This window comes from Nasonia vitripennis (assembly GCF_009193385.2).
Source record: "Nasonia vitripennis strain AsymCx chromosome 3 unlocalized genomic scaffold, Nvit_psr_1.1 chr3_random0009, whole genome shotgun sequence".
NCBI lineage: Eukaryota > Metazoa > Arthropoda > Insecta > Hymenoptera > Pteromalidae > Nasonia > Nasonia vitripennis.
The window spans coordinates 1,649,875-1,671,593 of record NW_022279629.1 but is presented as its reverse complement, the minus strand read 5'-3'; the positions used below and the strand labels follow the sequence as shown (position 1 = coordinate 1,671,593).

At 35.5% G+C, this 21,719-nt stretch overlaps 1 protein-coding gene across 7 annotated transcripts in view; it reads right to left on the bottom strand.

Moving 5' to 3' along the window:
* LOC107981437 (protein unc-13 homolog A) overlaps positions 1-21,719 on the bottom strand; it is an 893,220-nt gene that overhangs the window by 721,857 nt on the left and 149,644 nt on the right. For all 7 annotated transcript variants that reach the window (XM_031927059.2, XM_031927063.2, XM_032601854.1 and 4 more), the window contains one exon: positions 15,423-15,546. In XM_031927059.2, the coding sequence (XP_031782919.1) occupies positions 15,423-15,546 (124 nt within the window). The remainder of the gene's footprint in view (positions 1-15,422; positions 15,547-21,719) is intronic.

The following is a 21,719-nucleotide window of genomic DNA, read 5'->3' as shown; positions in this document are numbered from 1 at the left end:
CGATTTTTTATTCGGTAATAAACTAGTGGACGAATTGAAATCTGCTAAACTAGTCGAACAGTCTGCGGAAGACTTAAGAATAAATAAGTCATCTCACAATCACCAGAAGGCATCAAAAAACCCAAAGGGCTCGTATAGACCACAGAACAAAGACCACGGATCTACGTCGAACGAACAGAAACAGACGACATCGTCGTCATCTCGGAACTATCTAGGTCACACCAATCGAAACAGTCGCACCAATCGACCCAGTTGAACTACCCACAAAGGTCGTCAACCAAGTCAAAGAGGAATGAGCAGTCCTAATGAGGAAAGGTTTACCGATAAGGTAATGATGAAAATATTTTAACGATTCTATAATAGCGAGGAGTTCACGTCGAGTGACGCAATAATTTCTCTCCGGTTTAGAAAGGACTCTACTATAATAACCTATGACTCGTTCGATTCCATCTTGCTTCTGAGAAAGAACCGACTCAAGTCCATGATCAGAAGCATCAGTATCTAAAATAAATTCAGAAGAAAGAGAAGGAAATGCCAAAATTGGAGGTTTTGTAAGAACCCCCTTTAATTTTGAAAAGTCTTTTTGACAATCTTCTGGCCATAAGAACTTAGTTGATTTTTCAGTTAATTTATACAAAGGTTTTGCTATATCAGCAAATCCTTTAATGAGACGCCTATAATAACCACAGAAATTCACAAAACTCAACACAGCCTTTTTGTTATGAGGAATTGACCAATTTACAACAGATTGAATTTTCTTTGGATCAGCTGATTTTCCTTTTTCAGAAACAATGTATCCTAAATATTCGACTTGCCTGCTGAAGAAAACACATTTCTTCTTATTTGGACGTAAACCTGCTTCTTGAAAAAGAACAAATACCTTTTTTAAATTGGATATCATCTCATTAAATGACTTTCCTAATACCATGACATAATCTAAATAAACTAAACAGAATTTTGAGAGATAATCTCTGAGTAACTTTTCCATCAAACGTTGAAAAATCACCGGTGCATTGCATAATCCGAATGGCATAACCTTAAATTGCCATAAACCTTTTCCAATTGAGAAAGCCGTGATTTTCCTATCCTCTTCCCGAATCTTGATCTGCCAGTATCCACTCTTCAAGTCCAATGTACAAAACCACGAATATCCTGCAAGTTTATCAAGAGTATCATCAACTCTTGGTAAAGGGTACAAATCTTTAATCGTAATTGCTTAATTTTTTGGAAGTTAATACAAAAACGAATTTTTCCATCCTTCTTCTTCTTGGGAACTACAGGTGAGCAATACGAACTATCTGATTCTTCAATGACTCCTTGAGAATGCATCTCAGTAATACATTCATCTAATTCCTTAACTTGATGAGTGGGGTCTTCGAATAGGTTGTTTAATTGGTTGATTCTGGAGTAATTGTATTCTCTGTTCAACAAAATTACATTTTCCAGTAACGTCATTATCTTGAAAGATTTCTTCAAATTTATTTAGAAGATCCGCGAATTCCTGACGTTGATCTTGATCCAAGTTCTCTGAGTTCTTGACAAAAATTTCTTGTAATGAGCCTGGTACAACCTTACTAGAATCAACTATTCTTGAAATTCGTTTACTAATGATTAAACTTGGAGTATTTAATATAATTTTAGTATTTAAATCTGTAATATCAGTTACATCAAGAAAATCACTTCCAAGTATACAATCATCAATAAAATACCAAAAAAAAACATCTAAATTAGCTACATGATCACCTAATTTTAACGACGCTGGAATCAAAAATTCAACTGTTACCTTTTCTACAGTTGGATACGTAAGAGTTGTAAAATCAATAGGATTCTCATATTTTTTGCCTCAACAAATTTTGGATTTATAATAGTCTCATCCGAATCGGAATCTACATTAAAAATATAATATTTGTTATTAATTAAGCCATCATATTTAAATTTTTTAGAGTTTTTATTTATGACATGGTAATCAATCTGACAAGAGTGTGTGTTTGTTGGAGTCTTGTCAAGTTCTGTTGAACTCGCTCCAAAAAGTTTAACGTAATCTGGTTTCCCTGGCTATTCCTCTGATTTGGACAATGTGACCTTAGATGCCCTTTTTGTCCACATGCCCAACATTCAACATTCTTAAAGAAATTTTGAGATCTCTGTCTGTCTGAAAATTAAGGACCTTTAGACTTTGTATTCAAAGAGTTGATTCCAGTCTTGTGTGTGTCATTCATACTCCTTGAAGCCTGAGGTCTCTTATTCAAATCACGAATAACCTTCACTTCCATAGCACGAGCAAGAGCAACTTTTTAAGAAGTTATTCTTTCCAAACGATGGATACCTTTGATCAAATAATCAATAAATAGCAGTAATGAATTGGGTACAAGCGATTTTATCTTGGACTCCAGATATATATTCTGGATAAACCAAAGTAGTAAGTCTCTCAAGATCAGCAGCTAGTGTTGGGAGATCTTTACCAAACCGTTGACGTCTGTTCTGAAATTGTGTGTGATAAGTAGGTGCTAAATGTTTATCACCGAAACGAATTTCAAGACGTGATACTAAATCATCGAAATTCGATGTAGTAGAATCAGATTCAACAAGGATGGCTCTTGCTCTTCCTTTCAAATAAGAAATAAGAGCTGCTGTTTTAAATTTAGGTGTCTCATAATCAATAACTTTCAATTTTAAACCCAAATCTGTTCCTGAGTTGATAGGTTCAGTGTTCGGAAAAACAGAATCACCTACATTAGAACCTAAACCACAAGTTCCAGTGATCAAAGGATCAATAACGGAGGTTCCTCACCCTAGTCTATTCTGATTCTGAGTCGATTCTGAGAATCCAATGTTATTGACTCTAGTGTTTTCTGTTTTTGTTGTAAGTGAATGTGTATTTGTATTCTGTAAACGACTTAGCTGAATGATTTGGCGTTGCTGTTCTCACAGCTCTGCCATCAGTGTATTATTCAGGGTCCGAAGTCTCGATATCTCCTTGTTCACATCAGCCCTCTGTTCCAGGTCACTGAACAATTCTCTTCGAACCAGTTAATCTTTCAGTCAGTGATTCTCTGCTTTAAGTTTCTCGTTGTGGCGACGAGCATCCAACAGTTCTGTTTCTCGAGTGTGGAGTTCCCTTTGCAAGCTCAATGCGTCCTCGTTGCATTGATGGAGATCTTGAGTATTTCCCTCTACACGTCTCTTCAAGCTTGTTATCTCCTTATTTGCTGCAGTGAGAGACGGTTGAGATTCCTTAGTAAGAAGAGTTCTTAAAGATAGAACTGGTCAAGTGTTGGTCGGTGTTCTTGAAACTGTTAAAATCTTGCCGAAACATAAAAGCATAAACCTATCACTACATCACTTTTCAAAAATCAGTATACAAATTTTTATAAAAATTTACTATACGAAAATAATTTAAGGTTATCGCAATATTAATTAAATATTGTACAATCTAGTAGCAATATTTTCTGAATAGTTGCAGCAATATTAATGAGGTTTTGTGCAATATTGCGAAAACTAGAAATGCAATGTTTCCAAAATATTGGGACCTGTATGGGAGATAACGAACCTTGCAATGAAAAATATATATTTTGGTGCGTGGCAACATTGCCTAATAGTTGCAGCAATGTTGTTCTAAGCGCTGGCAATATTGCCGAATCTAGCTAGTCTTGCAATGCAATGTTGAGGCAATATTGCCAAAATATCAGGTGCTATAGGGGTGTTCACGTTGTTAAGTGTCGCTATACGCGATTCTTGGCGTTCGAATCGCGCAACATTTAGGCTCGGTCACAGCAATATGTATGTGTGGGTGTGTTTATACGTATAGATACACACAAAAACACTAAAAAGGCCTTTGGCTTAGGTTTGAAAAACTCTACTTTCGCTCTACTTTTTCGTAGGCGAAAAGCACGTTTTCGATGCACGTGTTATGAAAAGTTACTTTGTTCCTGCAAATGCAGAAGAAAAATTTTTAATTAAAATTTTTTTTATTCTTCAAAACTAATACATTTAAAAAATTAAAAAAAAAATAATTTCAAAAACTTTTAAAAATGTTATTTGTATTGTAGTAAGTCTCACTTTTCAAAGAAACGAAGTGGCTACACAGTTAGATCGTATATAAACTTCTATATGCAACATAGAACTAAACTTTATTCTTCCTTCGAGTCATTACTGCCCTCGATTCGCTTGAACAGTAAACCCACCCGCAAGATAATCAACGGCTTTAGTCCCTTGTTGCAGTCACGGATGAGCGCTAAGCTCTTCGGTGGCACCTCCGGTGTCTGCTGGCGGCGGTGCACAAGACGCGCCGTTAGCAGAGAACGCGACTGCACTTCTGCACGTGGCTTGCTGCCGACAAATCGCGTCGGCGACGAAACGGCAGATCACCAGCGAGCACGCAAGCGAGCGAAGCACTCTCTCTCTTTCTGCATTAGAACAAATACACGACTATTTACAGGGACTCAGTGTGTCTTTCGTCATCTGTCCCCTTGCTGTCTGAGGAGAGCCCAACATCTGTCGATCACATCTGACATCCCGAAGAGGGGCTCTGCAGCAGCAAGAGTCGTTCTTTTACGATTTTATAGTCGCAAAAAAATCGCTGCCAAGTCCTTGGTACTTAGCTTCCTTCTGTTCCGCCTTTTGTTATTTTGTTTTAAATGTAATCGTAGATTGTACCAACCCCATACGAGGAGCACCTACTATTTTTTTCATGAGTGCGAGGTATAAAATCCATTCTGGCGCACGCAATTTCTTGCATCAAGTAGCCGTGAAATATTTATTATATTTATCGATTTTATTTTTCAAAACGTCTAACAATGAATTTTTTTTTAAATAACCTATTTTATCATATAAATTAAACAAAACAGTCAATCTGGAAAATATTGGGGAAAAATAGGCAATTTTATGCTCTTTCAAATACACTATTGTTGAATATATTGTATAAATCATATCATTAATAACAAGCAACAATATTTTTTCAAAAATCAAAAAATGGCTATAAGATGACCATAAAATGGTCAAAATCATAAATAATTTTTTGGAATTTATAATCAGAAAACATATATGCATGCCAAATTTTATTATGATCGATTGCGTGGTTTCAGAATTATGATGGCATACGTACATATATACACACAAACACATCCATCCGCACGGACATTTTTTAAAAACGCATAATTCAAACTTTTAATACTTCTACATGCGTTTCTACGAAGTGTTAGCAAAACTGAAAATTTTACAATTACAAGGCTTCTTCTAGGACGAAGCAAAACTCATGTGAGTGCTCTTTACATAAAGAAAATGATTTCATAAAGATTTTCGTCATTTCATATTCACAAACACGTACGTTTAAGAGCTATACCTATACCTCGTCATCGGCCACCTTGTACACCTAGACACCGCCCTTAAATGATTTCTACACCTTGACACCCAAAACCACGAAGCGCACTACCTAGACCTCATCATCGGACACCCTGTACACCTGGACACTGCGTTCAAACGATTTTTCACCTAGTCACCGAAAACCACAAAGCGCGCCACCCAGACCTCGTTATCGGCCACCCTGTACCTTTAGACACTTTCCTCAAATGATTTTTACACCTAGACACTAATAACCACGGAGCGCACCGCCTAGACGTCGTCATCGGCCACCCTGTACACCTGGACACTGCGTTCAAATGATTTATCACCTAGACTCTAATAACCCACTGCACAGTGGTTTCAAAATCAAAAAAATAGAACAAATTCACTCTTAGATCGAGTATTCAGTAAAATTCATTTTAAAAAATTGAAAACATATCTTGATGTACCTAGGAATGAAATAGGATGCCGCTTTTTTTTATTATAAACCCGCGTATAAGGTTAAAAAATCAATAAAGTTAATCAAAAATGTAATTATTATTTCCGCAATTTATAAAATGATTGTAAACAAAAACTAACTCTCCAAATAAGTGCAGATATATGTTTTCGATATATTTTTTGACGCTGAACGCGAATCCGATGTCGGAAATGCAGTAAATAAAAAAAACAGCCCCTAAAGTAGGGCCAAAAACGCCCTGATTTCATGTAATATCGACTTATTTTCGAGAGGTGAGTAAAGATACGGGTTTTCGGTGTATTTTTTGACGCTGAACCCGAATCTGATGTCGGAAATGCAGTAAATAAAAAAATCATAATTTTTTTTATCACAAATCATTTAAATTATTTTTATGCAATGATCATTAAATTTTAGGGAATTTGTTGATTTTACAAAAGATTCAGAAAAATTATTTTTTTATAATATTTAATAGAAGACTAAAATATACATTTTTAACATTGCTCATTCTCTGATTCCTCATCTGAATGCTGAGTCCGAACTGTCGAAAATACAATATATACGTATATAATTATATATATGCTTAATTAGGCCGTAATATGCTCAATTTTTTACGAGGCTAGTATAGGTATACATATGTGTATATATTTCTTAAATAATAATTATAGATAACATAATAATTAAAATTATAATGCACACACGCATAACAAACACACACAAGCGCACGTTTGTTTATATGTGTGTTTTTCAGCGAATCGGTGCGTCAGGAAAACTTCTGTTTATTGTATACAACATATATGCGCGCGGTCAAACGTATTTTGAAACATGCATCGACTTGGAGTTGATAAGCTTTGTTATAGTTTTAGTGTATTCGAGGCTTTCGAGCAGTGAAGAGCATTGATGAGCACAGGTGATACGGTCTAATTTGTCATTATCTTTGAATGCAAAGAGTGTGTATATAGTAGTAGAGTATAGTATAGTGTATATAGTAGTGTTGAGCATTGAAGATTTTGTATTATCGTGTCTAAAGTGTATACATTGATTATGAAGTGATATTTGTTTTTCTTTTAACTCGTTCAAATGTGGTTTTAAATATTATTTTATGTAATTACGTTAATATTTTTTGTTACAATGAATACTATTACGGTAACAAACAACGAACTTTATGAGGCATTCATAAATTGTACATCTTACTGATAAACAAAGACAAAATAATGTTCTGGAATATATCACAAAATAATTTAAAATTCAGGACGATGAATCGGTAATTTTCCAAATAAAAAAGAGACTTGGGAAAGGATTTTATAATAATTATAATGCTAAATTAGCTAAAATTAAACGAGCAAAGAAAAGCTCCAGTTTGTTTAAAACTTGGTATGCATCCTGGCTGATTAAGGAATTCAAAATATCTTACAACAAAGACATCGGCGACAATGAAATAAACGACGAGTTTTACGAACCAGGCAAGTATATAAATAATTAAATCATAACGGATTACCAGTACAAGGTAATAAAATGAAACGATAAATTTGTCTCAAATATTCTTGCTTGTAAAGTTACTTAGTAACTTTCAAGTTAACTTCTTGCTAGTAAATTATCTATAAAAACACTAAATTACACAGTGTTGCGATGTTTCGAAAACGATATAACAGTACTGACTAATTTTTGCTATTATTAGATTTTATGCTAATAAGTTTGAGAATCCCTATGCTAATAATTGTGCTGTAAAGCAATATAAACATACATTATTTCTTATTTATCATCAGTTAGTTATAGATATTTGATATTAAAAGTAAATTATGAAGAATATATTTATTATTCTAAATTTTTCATTAATACAAGTCAAGCTACAAAGAGTTAAAATTGACATTTCGAGCATTTTTTGCAATTTCTACTTATTTTGATTATTATTTATCTGCTTGATCGACCAATTTTCATTGAAAACATAAATACATTCTGGTAAAATTTTTTAAACTTTGTATTATGATTATATGATGATATTATATGAAAGTATGAAAATACTTTCAATTGAATAGTCGTTCGTGGTTAAAAAAAAGATTCGTATTTTTCAAAAATTTATAACAAATTTTATTAGCGCGATTATAAAGCAAGTTTTTGAAAATGTAGTTTTGATAAAGTAATTTATAAATATTTTTTTAGTCATAAAACGTGGCCGTCCTTCTCTGGGAAATAATATAGATAAGAGAAAAATAAGAGAAGCAAATTAATATTTAAATTAATTCAAAAAATGGTTTATGCTGCGAGAGACAAAAAATTATGTCAATGTTCCGATTTTTAGGTTAAAGTAATATAATTAAATAACATTAATAACGCTTTACATGCGTGCCAATATTGATTCTACACTTATGTGATCATCAATCTTGCTTCACTCGAGCAACAAACCTCACGTTCTCGTAGAATCAACTTTTCACGTTTGTATCGAAATATACTATTAACATCCTACTCTAAAAAAGAGAGAAATCATCATTGTATTCATTCTCTGATTGGTTATCGATTGGCCAATAAAATTACGAGATATATGGCGGGACGCGCGTGATAGTTTGTTTCTAGCCTATAAAAATGTTAATATAATCAGAGCGCGCATTAATCTTGCTTACAATAAATTAAAAATGTAATATTATTTTTTTAGGTTTTGACGAAATCTTGTTGCTCAAATTTCAAACTCTTCTTGGAGTTTTGTCATCTCAAAAAAAAATCGACGTTAATGCCTTTAAAGATTACTGCAAACTAACGGCAATGCGTTACGTAGAATTGTATCCTTGGTGATACATGCCTCCTTCGGTACATACCATATTGATACATGGTCATTTAATTGTACAAGCAGTAGTTCTTCCTATTGGCATGTTTTCCGAAGAGGCTCAGGAATGCAAAAAACAAAGACATTAAACGTTATCGAGAGAACCATAGTAGAAAAACATCAAGGTACTAAAGTAAAATTTATAAACGCCCCAAATAAAAGTTTGTGAAATCATTACCCTGATACAAGTTATAATGCATACTCTCACCCCTGGTAGAAATTCAAATAGTTAAAATGGCCAGGAAACTAATAAATGGCCATGAAAAGTACCCCGAAACTAGTTTGCGATAAAACGCCTTTTCTCACATTTTTTTAGTATTTTATGTAATCAACATAACCTCAAAACCATGATATTGATGTAACTCTTGCATTGTACACTAAATACAAAGAGACGTACAAATTTCGATCGGTTATTAAACTGTTTATACAACTCACAGTCAATTAAAGACGTATACGTACAACTTCCAGAGATATTCATGATTTCTCATTTTTTCACCTTTTCGGCCAAGTACATTTTGCATAGCGCTTTTACAGTCATTAACTGGCTATCATTTATATTTTGCTTTAGCCAATCCAATCTATGTTTACAAGCTTGGAAATGCTTAAGAAAGGCTTGAAAAAGAGATTTATCACGGGGAGAAAAATGGTCCATTTTTCGCCTATTTCTTCCCATATATAGTATTTACTAGTTTTTAAATGAAGTCGATTTCTACCAGGGCAAAAGACTAAAAATAATATAAAGTTTAGTAATTTTATAACCTAATAATACTATATTAAACAAATTTGTCATATAGCTAGTGAAAAAGAAAGTTTAAGAATAGGTCTTTTTGATAATTAACATCTAGAATAGTAATTCTACAATTTTCGTAAGTGTATACACTCGTCAAAATCTGATTGTTTTAAATAAGATAAGAGTAGAATATAAACAATGATATTTTTAAAATAAATTTTTAGCTTACATAGTCAAATATGTAGCCATTTGTATAAAAATAGGTTATTTTACTTGTAGTATCATAGTGACAAAAATAATTTTTATGATGGTATAATAGAGTATAATAGCCCTCAACATAACACCTAATCAAATAACAAAATACATTTACTATTGTATGAATATTTACAGAACGGAAACGAACATGGATACATTTAAAAGACTGTTATTGAGTTCCGATCCGTTGATTTCCCTAAGTCGAAAACTACCAAAAAAAAAAATCATCAAAAATTATCTGCTGAGATGAAAAGTTTATTGGTGTACGATAGCGAAGATGAGGAATCAGAGAATGAGCAATGTTAAAAATGTATATATTGGTTTTCTATTAAATGTTATAAAAAAATAATTTTTCTAAATCTTTTGTAAAATCAACAAATTCCCTAAAATTTAATGATCATTGCATAAAAATAATTTAATTGATTCGTGATAACAAAAATTATAATAAATACTGCATACTGAAACAACTATTAAATAATTTAGCAGTAAGCTTTCTATCTGATGGGTTGATTGTGAATTTATTGCATTTTCAAATTCAGCGTCATAAAGTACACCGAAAACCCGTAACTTTACTCACCTCTCGAAAATAAGACTACATTACATGAAATCAGGGCGGTTTTTGGCTCTACTTTAGGGGCTGATTTTTTATTTACTGCATTTCCGACATCGGATTCGGGTTCAGCGTCAAAAAATACATCGAAAACATATATCTGCACTTATTTGGAGAGTTAGTTTTTGTTTTCAATCATTTTATAAATTGCGGAAATAATAATTACATTTTTGATTAACTTTATCGCCTTTTTAACCTTATACGCGGGTTTATAATAAAAAAAGCGGTATCCTATTTCATTCCTAGGTACGTCAAGATATGTTTTCAATTTTTTAAAATAAATTTTACTGCATACTCGATCTAAGACTGAATTTGACCCATTTTTTTGATTTTGAGATCACTGTGCACCGCCTAGACGTCGTCATCGGCCACCCAGTACACCTGGGTACCGCATTCAAATGATTTTTACATCTAGACACCAAAAACCATGGAGCACACCACCTAGACGTCGTCATCGGCCACCCTGTACACCTGGACAACGCCCTCGTTTAATTTATTTACTTAGATACCAAAAACCATGGAGCACACCACCTAGACGTGGTCATCGGCCACCCTGTACACCTGGACAACGCCCTCGTTTAATTTATTTACTTAGATACCAAAAACCATGGAGCACACCACCTAGACGTCGTCATCGGCCACCCTGTACACCTAGAAACCGCGTTCAAATGATTTTTACACCTTGACACCAAAAACCACGGAGCGCACTACCTAGATCTCATCATCGGCCACCCTGTACACCTGGACACTGCGTTCAAATGATTTTTCACCTAGTCACCGAAAACCATGGAGCACACCATCTAGACGTCGTCATCGGCCACCCTGTACACCTAGAAACCGCGTTCAAATGATTTTTACATCTAGATACTAAAAACCATAAAGTGCTTCACCTAGACCTCGTCATCGTCCACCCGGAACCTCTAGACACCTTCCTCAAATGATTTTTACACCTAGATACCAAAAACCATAGAGCGCTATACCTAGACCTCGTCATCGGCCACCTTGTACACCTAGACACCGCCCTCAAATGATTTTTACACCTTGACACCAAAAATCACGGAGCGCACTACCTAGACCTCATCATCGGCCACCCTGTACACCTGGACACTGCGTTCAAATGATTTTTCACCTAGTCACCGAAAACCACGAAGCGCGCCACTCAGACCTCGTTATCGGCCACCCTGTACCTCTAGACACTTTCCTCAAATGATTTTTACACCTGGACACTAATAACCACGGAGCACACCGCCTAGACGTCGCCATCGGCCACCCTGTACACCTGGACACCGCATTCAAATGATTTTTACATCTGGACACCAAAAACCATGGAGCACACCATCTAGACGTCGTCATCGGCCACCCTGTACACCTGGACACCGCTCTCGTTTAATTTATTTACCTAGACACCAAAAACCATGGAGCACACCACCTAGACGTCGTCATCGGATACCTTGTACACCTAGAAACCGCGTTTAAATGATTTTTACATCTAGATACTAAAAACCATAGAGCGCTATACCTAGACCACGTCTTCGGCCACCTTGTACACCTAGACACCGCCCTTAAATGATTTTTACACCTTGACACCAAAAATCACGGAGCGCACTACCTAGACCTCATCATCAGTCACCCTGTACACCTGGACACTGCGTTCAAATGATTTTTCACCTAGACACTAATATCCACGGAGCGCACCGCCTAGACATCGTCATCGGCCACCCTGTACACCTACACACCGCCCTCATTTATTTTATTTACCTAGACACCAAAAACCATAGAGCACACCGCCTAGACGTCGTCATCGGCCACCCTGTACACCTAGAAACCGTACTTGAATGATTTTTATACCAAGACATCGAATATAACCTGTACCTTGTCATCGGCTGCCCTGGCAAGCTAGTTACTGTTACTGCTCCAGAACGCAGAGTATGCACCGGCAACCTCTTAATTCTAAATATCGTAATATATTATTATATTTTATTGAGAAAGCAATTTATATCTGTATATAGCTGTGCGGCCAACTTCACAATCCTAATACTTCTTGCGGCTAACTTAACGGTCCTAACACATTTCGGGCTACAGAAGAAAATCGTGATTTTAGCATTTGTGGATTATGTACTCACATATTATAAAAATAAGCAGTCTTTTTACTAATATTTTTGTTAGAAATCATAGTTCAACTCAGAAAACATTCTAATAAGCCAAAAAACCTTACCAACAGTAATGATAAGTATTTTTTTTATATGATGAAAAATCCGAACTCTAATACGGAAGTAAAGTGTTTCGGGCACCGCGGCTTCGTCTGCTTCTCATACTCGCCTTCGTGGCGATACCGCGCCACTTTATGATAATCAGCTGATAATCTATCGTTAATCATGCCAAAACGGCAGCTGATTGTCAAGTGATATCAGCTTAATATCTTTATTAAAGCCGATAGTTATAAATATACGTTTATATGAAATAAAGTGTTAATGCTAATCAGCTGATTATTAGGTGATAATCATCGAGCAATTTGTAACATTAAATGTTTTTATTCTAAGTTGTTTAAAATTATTAAAATCCATAAACTTTACATAATGAAAGCCTAATTAGCTAGGTGTTACCATCCAGATGATAACACCAAAAGTCTAGATGTGAGCTACATAATATTTATTGTTCAATAATTTTATTCGAAAAAAATTTTTTAATTTTGTAGGATAATAATTTTTGAGCTCATTATTCGAGTTGGTGAATTGGAATTTTAATGATTCTAAACAACTAAGAATACAAATATTCAACATTAAAAATTTTGTAATAATTGTCACCTGATAGTCAGCAGATTATCATTAGCATTTTATCTCAAATAAACTTATATTTATAACTATCAGCTCTAATAAAAATATCAAGCTGATCACCTAATAATCACCTAATAATGGACTGACATTTTGGCATCATTATCAGCAGATTATCATCTAATATTCATTTAATTGTTATCTGCCTTTTTTAGTAGGGGCATGTCTGCACAAATAATTATTTGTAGCATCTCTTTTATCAGGGCCGAATCTACAGATTACATTTTGTGATATATATGAATACATACAATATTTGTTATTCCATATTCACTAATACATTGTTAAAAAAAAGAGTATATTTGCAAAAATAATTATTTTTAACATTCCTTTGATCTGGACTAAATCTTAAGATCATTTCTGATAATCTAATGGATATGATTTATAAAATAATTCAGATTAAAAATACGAATAAACCAATGTGCTATATTTTTCTGAAAAGGTTATTATTTACAGCATCCGACATATCTGGATCAATCTTACTATGTTGTATGGTATATGTGTGCATATACATTATTAGTAATTACTTACTAAAAAAGATGACGTAAATATATTTAATTTTATATCTTGTAACACGGCAAAATTTCGCCGTGCAACAACGGATTTCGACGCGGTCGGGGTAGAGCATCTCAAGTGTGCATTAAATAATATTTTTGAAAATTTTTAACCCTTTTTTTAATAACTACTAGTTAACTGATCATATCTCACCTGCTAAACTTTAATGCTTGATGCTTGACATATATAAAATTTATTTCACTACATTTATTAGCCTATATTTATGCCCTGGTAGAAATGCTTACCAACGGTAAAATGTTGGCCAAAGTGACGGTTTTAGCAGGTTCGTTGGCCAACCATAATCAACTGTTGGATTATTGTCTGCCAGGGTGGTGACCAAACTTATAGTGTTTAACATTTTACCTTGTAAAAGGTGTTTTTCAAACTGATTTTATACCCGTTTAATGCGTCCCATTAATGTTCAGAATTACTACGACTTTTTGAGAGCCTTATTATCTTACGTATCTTGTCTTTGAGGACCTGCTGCTATTGCAGCTATTGAGCAAAACCTAGATGATCTAGAGCGTTATTTACTCTCTGGATTCACACGTCGTGTTTGTGATGATCCTCGCGGGTGCTCGCGTCGAGTCTTGGCAGGTGTTTGGTGCCTAAGTATTAGACACATTAATTTTGTCGAGAGGTACACTAGTGGTAGCACGAAGGTTCTTTAATAAACACACGATCATGCACAATAGACAGATTTGCGAGAGTTTGTGCGCACCACGCAGCTCCGAAACACCACTGTTTTAGGCTATGTTTATGTTTACACAAGGCCGGACGTACTCTGCTGCTGCGTGTGCCTCTGTCCTCTCAAACAAACACTGATACACGTCTGTAAACGATGCAAGAAAAACTAGATAAAGACAACTAGACAACTTCTAGTTTTGAAAAATCTAGTCCTCTTTCCTTAGAATCTTCGTGTATATAGATGCTTACTCCGTGCGTTCAGCTCTCTGCAACTGCGATTTGTTTCGTAAAAGGCAGCGACACTTAGCGGACACCTCTCTCACTCTTTTACTATTAGAATTGCATATAATTAATATGTTCTGGTGATATTTGCGGCGTAGTATAGTATATTGCACTGATTGCTGAATATGACCTTATTGTAACCTATTATCATAACTCATATTGTATTGTTGTACTTAAAAAGATGAGAATTGCACATGACTAAAATTTTAAGAAATCATCGCAAATTATTCTTTGATCATAATTATTTTGCTAAAAGAGAATTTTTTGAAGCAAAATATTATGATCATTAGAAAGTTCTTATTAAAATCTTTAAGATACATTACTCAAACATAAGCATCAAAGACATATCAGACAAGAAATCATTAAAGATAATAAAACGCATTTAGGTTAAATAGCAAATTTAAAGTATAATCGGGTCGCGCTGCTCCCCGATGGCACAGCGTATAAAAACTTATACTTGTCATCGGGGCGCTACCGCGCATCTTGATTTAACATATTGTACCTTACTGATATTCATAAAATTATATTGAATTTTACTATTAGCATTAAAGAAATGAAAATGCGTCTGCCAAACTGCATTATACCTTGCACTCATAAAAAAAAAAATAGTATACGCAACACGTGTGGCGTTGGCACAATCTAATATTACATATAAACAATGACAAATAGCGGAATAGAAGGAAGCTAAGTGCTGAAAACTAAGCAGCGGTTTTTTACAATACGTCAGGATTTCTGGTCAAATCTGATTGACTAGAAATTCTGCTTAAAATATGCTGAATTTCTTATCACGGTATCCTTAAATAAATAAATAATTTTTTTGAAACACAACCTGGAAAATAGCATGCGAAAATAAATCTTCTTACCGAATGGCAATTCGAATCGGCAGTCGAGCAGTAGATTATGTCCAGTCGGTGTTTTGGTTGCAAAAACCTCGCCATCTCTCATTTCTAGCTCTGAATCGAGACTCACCCATTGCCCAGATCCATCCTAAAAATTACAAATAGCACGATTATGTATTATAAATGTAAACAGAAAATAAAATGTACAATATAAATTGAATATGTTTGATAAGTAAATATCTTATAAATTAGTTTATTATGACTAAACTACTACTAGGAAAAAAGATCGCTAAGACCACTAATATTTCGAATATTAGCGGCAGGTCGAGTTCCTAGAGCTTTATGATTCATATGAGAAAAGTCTAAAAATTGTATACATTTAAGAAAAAGGTTTTCTAAATTAACACTGGCAATTCACAATAGCCACAAATAAATAACGCTAAGGTTATTTTAGACCAAAAGTTACGTACATTAAGTTACTTAATCTTAAATTATTAGTCACAAATATTTCTTACTGTCGAAAAATAACATGGCATCCGATGACTCGATCGTGTTTCTCATAAACTCTGTACAAACAAAATTATCCCAATTGGTCGCTTCTAGCCAGAGAAATGTTCTTTTTTGTCCTCGAAATTCCTCTTTTAGAATACGGTGCGACGTCTCTGCCTGTCATCCTGTCCACTTTTTTGTTACCCTGCACCTCCTCGGGCAGTAAGTAGAAAGATTTCAAGACTCAGTTCCTTCTCTGAAGTCCGGAAAATGGGCTTTCCTCAGGCTCTCCAGAGTTTCCTGACTGCTTTAAGATAAGTCTCTTCATTCTAGTCTTATCGAGTCAACCAGGGGTCTCCGTAGATGTCGCAACATGCTGCAAAGCCTCGCCGTCTCTAACAATGGGCTACGGCTGTTGCAGCATCGCCTATGATCTTCCGCAACAGCTCTTTCGATTTCCTTCTTTTATTCTTTTTGTGCCTATCTATACAGCCGCATATATAATAATTTGAATATATTATATTTAAAAGCGTATATTTTTTCTAATTTATTTTCATTTTAAGTCAATGAGAATGTATAAATTTTGTTAGTAAACTTAATTTTGACAATTTTAAGTATATTAAGCAGCGAGAGTTAGTACTGCTCTGTCAAAGTTGATCCCAAATGTAGGAGTGCCAACGCAATAACAAAGGTTACTCTTAGCCAGTGTAATCACATCGATTATTTTGTATGGGGCTCTGTCTAGGCGGATACCATGTTAGAGAAAAGTTATACACGAAAGATATCGACAGTGTACAGAAGATGTAGACTAAGGGTCGCATCGGCTTACCGTACAGTATCGGACGACGCGGTCTGCATAATAGCAGGCATGCCGCCTATTGACCTTTTAGGAATGGAGAGAGAGGATGTATTCAAGGCGAAGAGACGGATTAACGACAACATGCAGAATGAAATCTGGGACTACGCAAAAAGCAGACAATGACTGAGTGACAAAAAAGATGGGATTCCAGTGATAAGGGGTGATGGCCACATTGCCTCATATTAAGAATAGAGAACTGGATGCAAAGAGGACATGGGGAAGTCAATTACTACCTCACACAGTTTTTGATGGGGCACGGATACTTTAAAGCGTACTTACACAGATTTAAAATAGAGGACCACCCAAACTGCCCGTCTGTTTTGACGGTAACGAAGATACAAAGCATGTCTTCTGTGACGGTTCGCCATACCGAATGGAGCAAGTAGAAATTAAGTGTTATCTTCAGACTACCCCCGCCTAAATGTTTCAGTTGTGTCTGATTCCCTGTAAAACGGGCTTTAAATGTATGTAAATTCCCGTGAAAAGGGCTCTCACTCGACTGCGGGATTGCCCTAAAAATTGGCCTTGCTTCGGACTCTCAACGGGCCTGGGGGCAAAACTCATTCAACTCTCATCGTCTCAGAGGAAGAAGAATGAAAACTACATGGCGGACCGACTAGAGGCTAGGAGCAATACCCCAACCAGGCGAAGGCGGTAGTGCCGGTTGGGAAACACAATTCACGAATACACACGTTACACTTTAACACTCCGACACTGCCGACCTCCAATCTGCCCCCGGGCAAGTCTGACCACCGGGGTCACTCGAGGAGGGCCGACTCCTTCGATCTAAGGGTATCGTAGGAAAACTAGATGGTCTGGCGCTCCTTGACCGTCGGATAGAACAGGGGCCCAGGTCAGCTTAATCAGCATGACCTGGCTGCCCTATCAGTCGATAAATAATCCCGCCTGACCTAACAGTGCCAGTTGGTGACCGATAGGACCATGTTTGGTCGGGGGGGAGGGGGGCTACTGAGGCCACAGGTGTTGGAGTCGGCTTTTTCGCGGTGGGAGACTTTCTGGTGGCTGGGTCCGGGAAGCGGGGGCAAGGCTCGGTCCACACACACTAACACATCCGTTTATTCACTTTATGAAAATGAATAAGACACAAGAAACGGTTGCAAAAGTGCCAGCAACGAAAGAGCTCTCTAAGAGATCTATGTACAGCTAGGTTAAGCTATAAGGGCATTGGGGACGAACGGAAAGTCATTATGATTGCCGCGGCATACTTTCCCTACGAGGAAGCGTGCCCCCTGGAGGAAATGGTCGCATTAATTAGAGAATGCGAAGCCGAAGGCACCAAGCTTATAATAGGTTGTGACGCAAACGCGCAACACACATGTTGGGGCAGCACAGACTGCAATCCGAGAGGAGAAAGTCTATTGAAGTTCTTAGCAGCAACGAATATGGACTTTCTTAATACGGGCAACGTTCAAAAACGCCGTAAGGGAGGAGGTCATGGACATCATCCTGGCCTCTAGGAATGTGTGGTCTGAGGTTATGGACTGGAGAGTGTCCGAAGAGGTCTCAGTGTCAGACCACCAACATATTGTAGCTCCCTACAAAGGCTAGCAAATTTCAAATTTTCAGACGAAAACTAGCACAACTCACGATTTGCCGCGAAGAGTGGCACAGTTCAGAAATGCCACCAAGAGTAGCACAACTTGCGACTTTATATTACTTAAAATGTGAGTATTTTACGTCTTCATTGGGTTATTTGGTTGGTTAAGTTCATAAAAACCTTGGACAAAGGCAGACAAAACTTAAAGTTTAAAATATTTCGAAAATGTCTAAAAAAAGTGAATTATTTAACAATAAGTTTTTAAAAAATGATTGTCTACGGGAAAACAATTTTAAATTCAGTAAAAAGTTGTAAATTGTGAATATTTAAAAATGTTCATTAGGGACAGTTTCGCAAAAAATAGGAAATTTTTCTAGAAATTGGTTGTTTACATATTGAGTTGTGCTAGTCTTCGCGGAAAATTTTGAGTTGTGCTAGTCTAGCCCGCGTCAAATGAGTTGTGCTACTTATAACTGGAAATTTAAACAGTGCTACTCTTCGTAGGGAGCGACGATATTTTGTTCAGACTTGGTGGACAAAGTACGCTCGATCAACTCGTAAGGAACCCTAGAAAAACAAAATGGGTAGGCTATAGAGAAGTTCACTTTCTCTATTTCCAATGATAGCATTGATGCCCGTCAAATAAAGTTAGAAATACTTTAAATGTTACTTCAACATATTTTCCATTTTCCATTTTAAATTTATGCGGAAAAAGAGCTTTCATTTCAAGTTTTAATCGATTATACTCTCGCATTATAACGTCTTCATTTTCTTTTTCTAGCGAAATACACAAAGTGCGACATTAGACGCCAAGTATTACATAAAGTTAAAGAATAACCCCATTAATGGTTTAAAAAAGAAAATAATCTAAATCTTTGACTGCTTGGAAAATAGGGGCGTTTTGGAGTGTGATGTAGTTCTGAAGGACGTAAATAATAAATTAGACAATACATTAGTCCCCAAAGCATATGCTCTAATATAAATACATTAAGTCAATAATCCTATACGCATAATAGTCTCTGCAATCAATAGTCCCACATACTGGTTTGAATAGAGCATTTGCATACTTCTTAATAGACATGTACCTAAACCAAAATCAAACTTGAAAAATAGCATTGAACTGAAGAATATTCTAGATAACACTTTGATTGCTTGCTTCTAAATACTCATTAACCTCATTTAATATTGTATCCTTGTTAAGCAACATTCGTGAACACCGGATTATTAAAGCCTTAGCTGACCAGTGGAAGTATCTTAGAAGTTTTGTATGCAGTTTAAAATCCGAATGTTTACAGGGGATTGCTATTTAATTAGACTCTTCTCATTTACAATTTACTGGCAACTTTTATAAACAAATTTTAGGTGCTTCAAAGGGCCTGTACTAGCCTTTGGTTTGTCGACTTAGTCCTTGAAAACCTGGAAAACAATTGTTTAAGTGTTTTAAATAACAACATTCTTCGATACTTTAGATATGAAGACGACTTTTTGTAATCATTAAAAAAGATAAAATATTGGAGACAATAGATACTTTTAATAACCACAACAGTCAATTGCAATTAACATATGGGGTAGACTCTGACAACTGCATACATTTTTTAGATATTTCTATTACTACACAGCGAGATAATTTCTCCCTGACCAATTGGTACAGGAAAAATACTGCCAATGGCAGGTACATAAATTTTCATTGGCATCACAAAAAGTAGCTATTGTCTACAATTTAGTAGACAAAGTTATATATTACTCGCAGATAAATCCTTTTATAAGCAAATCATTAATACCATAAAAACCTTTCTCAAAGCAATATTTCCGTATGCACGTAATAAACAAATACATTAATAAGAGATTAGCACACATCAATAACAAACTAATCAATAGCAACAACAATAATAGTTATAACAACTGAGAGTGTACCTTTTCAAACTACTATACTATAGTTTTTCCGTATAATAAATACATTATTCCAAAAATTAAAGGTATTCTATGTAAAAATAACATTGCATTCATCAACAAAACAACAGATAAATTTAATAAATACATCAAATTAGGTAAAGACACAGTAGACAAGGACGTCATTTACAATTAAACCATCAACTTTACCCTTTTTTCGACGTTTGACTATTTGAATTTTTTAGTATTATCTTTGAACAAATATACTTATATTTTATGATATGACATGTTGTTTATTGCGAGTTCAAATTCTGTCAATCTACGACCTTTGAGAAATTGCGACTACCCCTATAGCACCCGATATTTTAACAACATTGCATTGCAAGACTAGCTAGATTCGGCAATATTGCCAATGCTTAGAACAACATTGCTGCCACTATTAGGCAATGTTGCCACGCACCAAAATGTCCGGTTTTTCGTTGCAAGGTTGGTTATCTCCCACACAGGTTCCAATATTTTGGAAACATTGATGAGGTTCCGTGCAATATTGCGAAATCTGGTAATGGAATCTTCCAATGGCAATGTTCCCAAAATATCGGGACCTGTGAGGGAGACAACCAACCTTCCCATATACCACCAAATCTTTCGGCAATATTTCCTCAAGGTTGCATTTGTAGATTCGTCAGATTTGAAAATATTGTGCGAAGGTTAAATAACCTTCAAGAAATTTCCCTGCAATATTGCTGTAAGACATCATGTCTATTTTTGGATTGCATTTCCAAAAGACAATGAGCATATTGTGGCAATATTGTTCAAATATTATTTGTAATATTGTGTCAATATTGTAAAATATAGGCGAAAAACACTATAGTTAAAAAAGTTCAAGAGCTCCCATGCCCATTTTGGGTATCATCTGGATGGTAGTCCCCGAATGGGGCATGGGAGCTCTGAGAAAGCTTATTTAATTTTTTTAACTATAGTTTTTTTACCAGGAAAATTTCTTGAAGGTTATATAACCCTGGTATAATATTTTCAAATCTAAGTAATCTATAAATGCAACCTTCAAACAATATTGCTGGAAGATTGGGTACTATATGGGTTGCAATGAAAAAGCGGACATTTTGGTGCGTGGCAATATTGCCAAATGGTTGCAGCAATGTTGTTCTGAGCACTGGCAATATTGCTAAATCTAGCCAGTCTTGCAATGCAATGTTGCCAAAATATCGGGTGCTATAGGGGTAGAGTAAATTTTTACTTGCCCTAAAGAGAAAGGATCAATTCTTTAAAACGTTGGCGAATAAAGAGTGTTTAAATTCACACTTACTCGTAGGGATTATTATATACGTTTGTATGTTATATACATAAGTATTCCATAACGTCCAGTCAAGATGCATGTGCACTACATTCCGATGTGATGCACATGCACTGCGACTATAGGGAACCTCTCTGGCCGGTACCAGTGTGAGGTATCGGGCAGAGGAAAGAGCCATATAAGACTCTTTAAGAGGACTTAAGAAGGCTATAA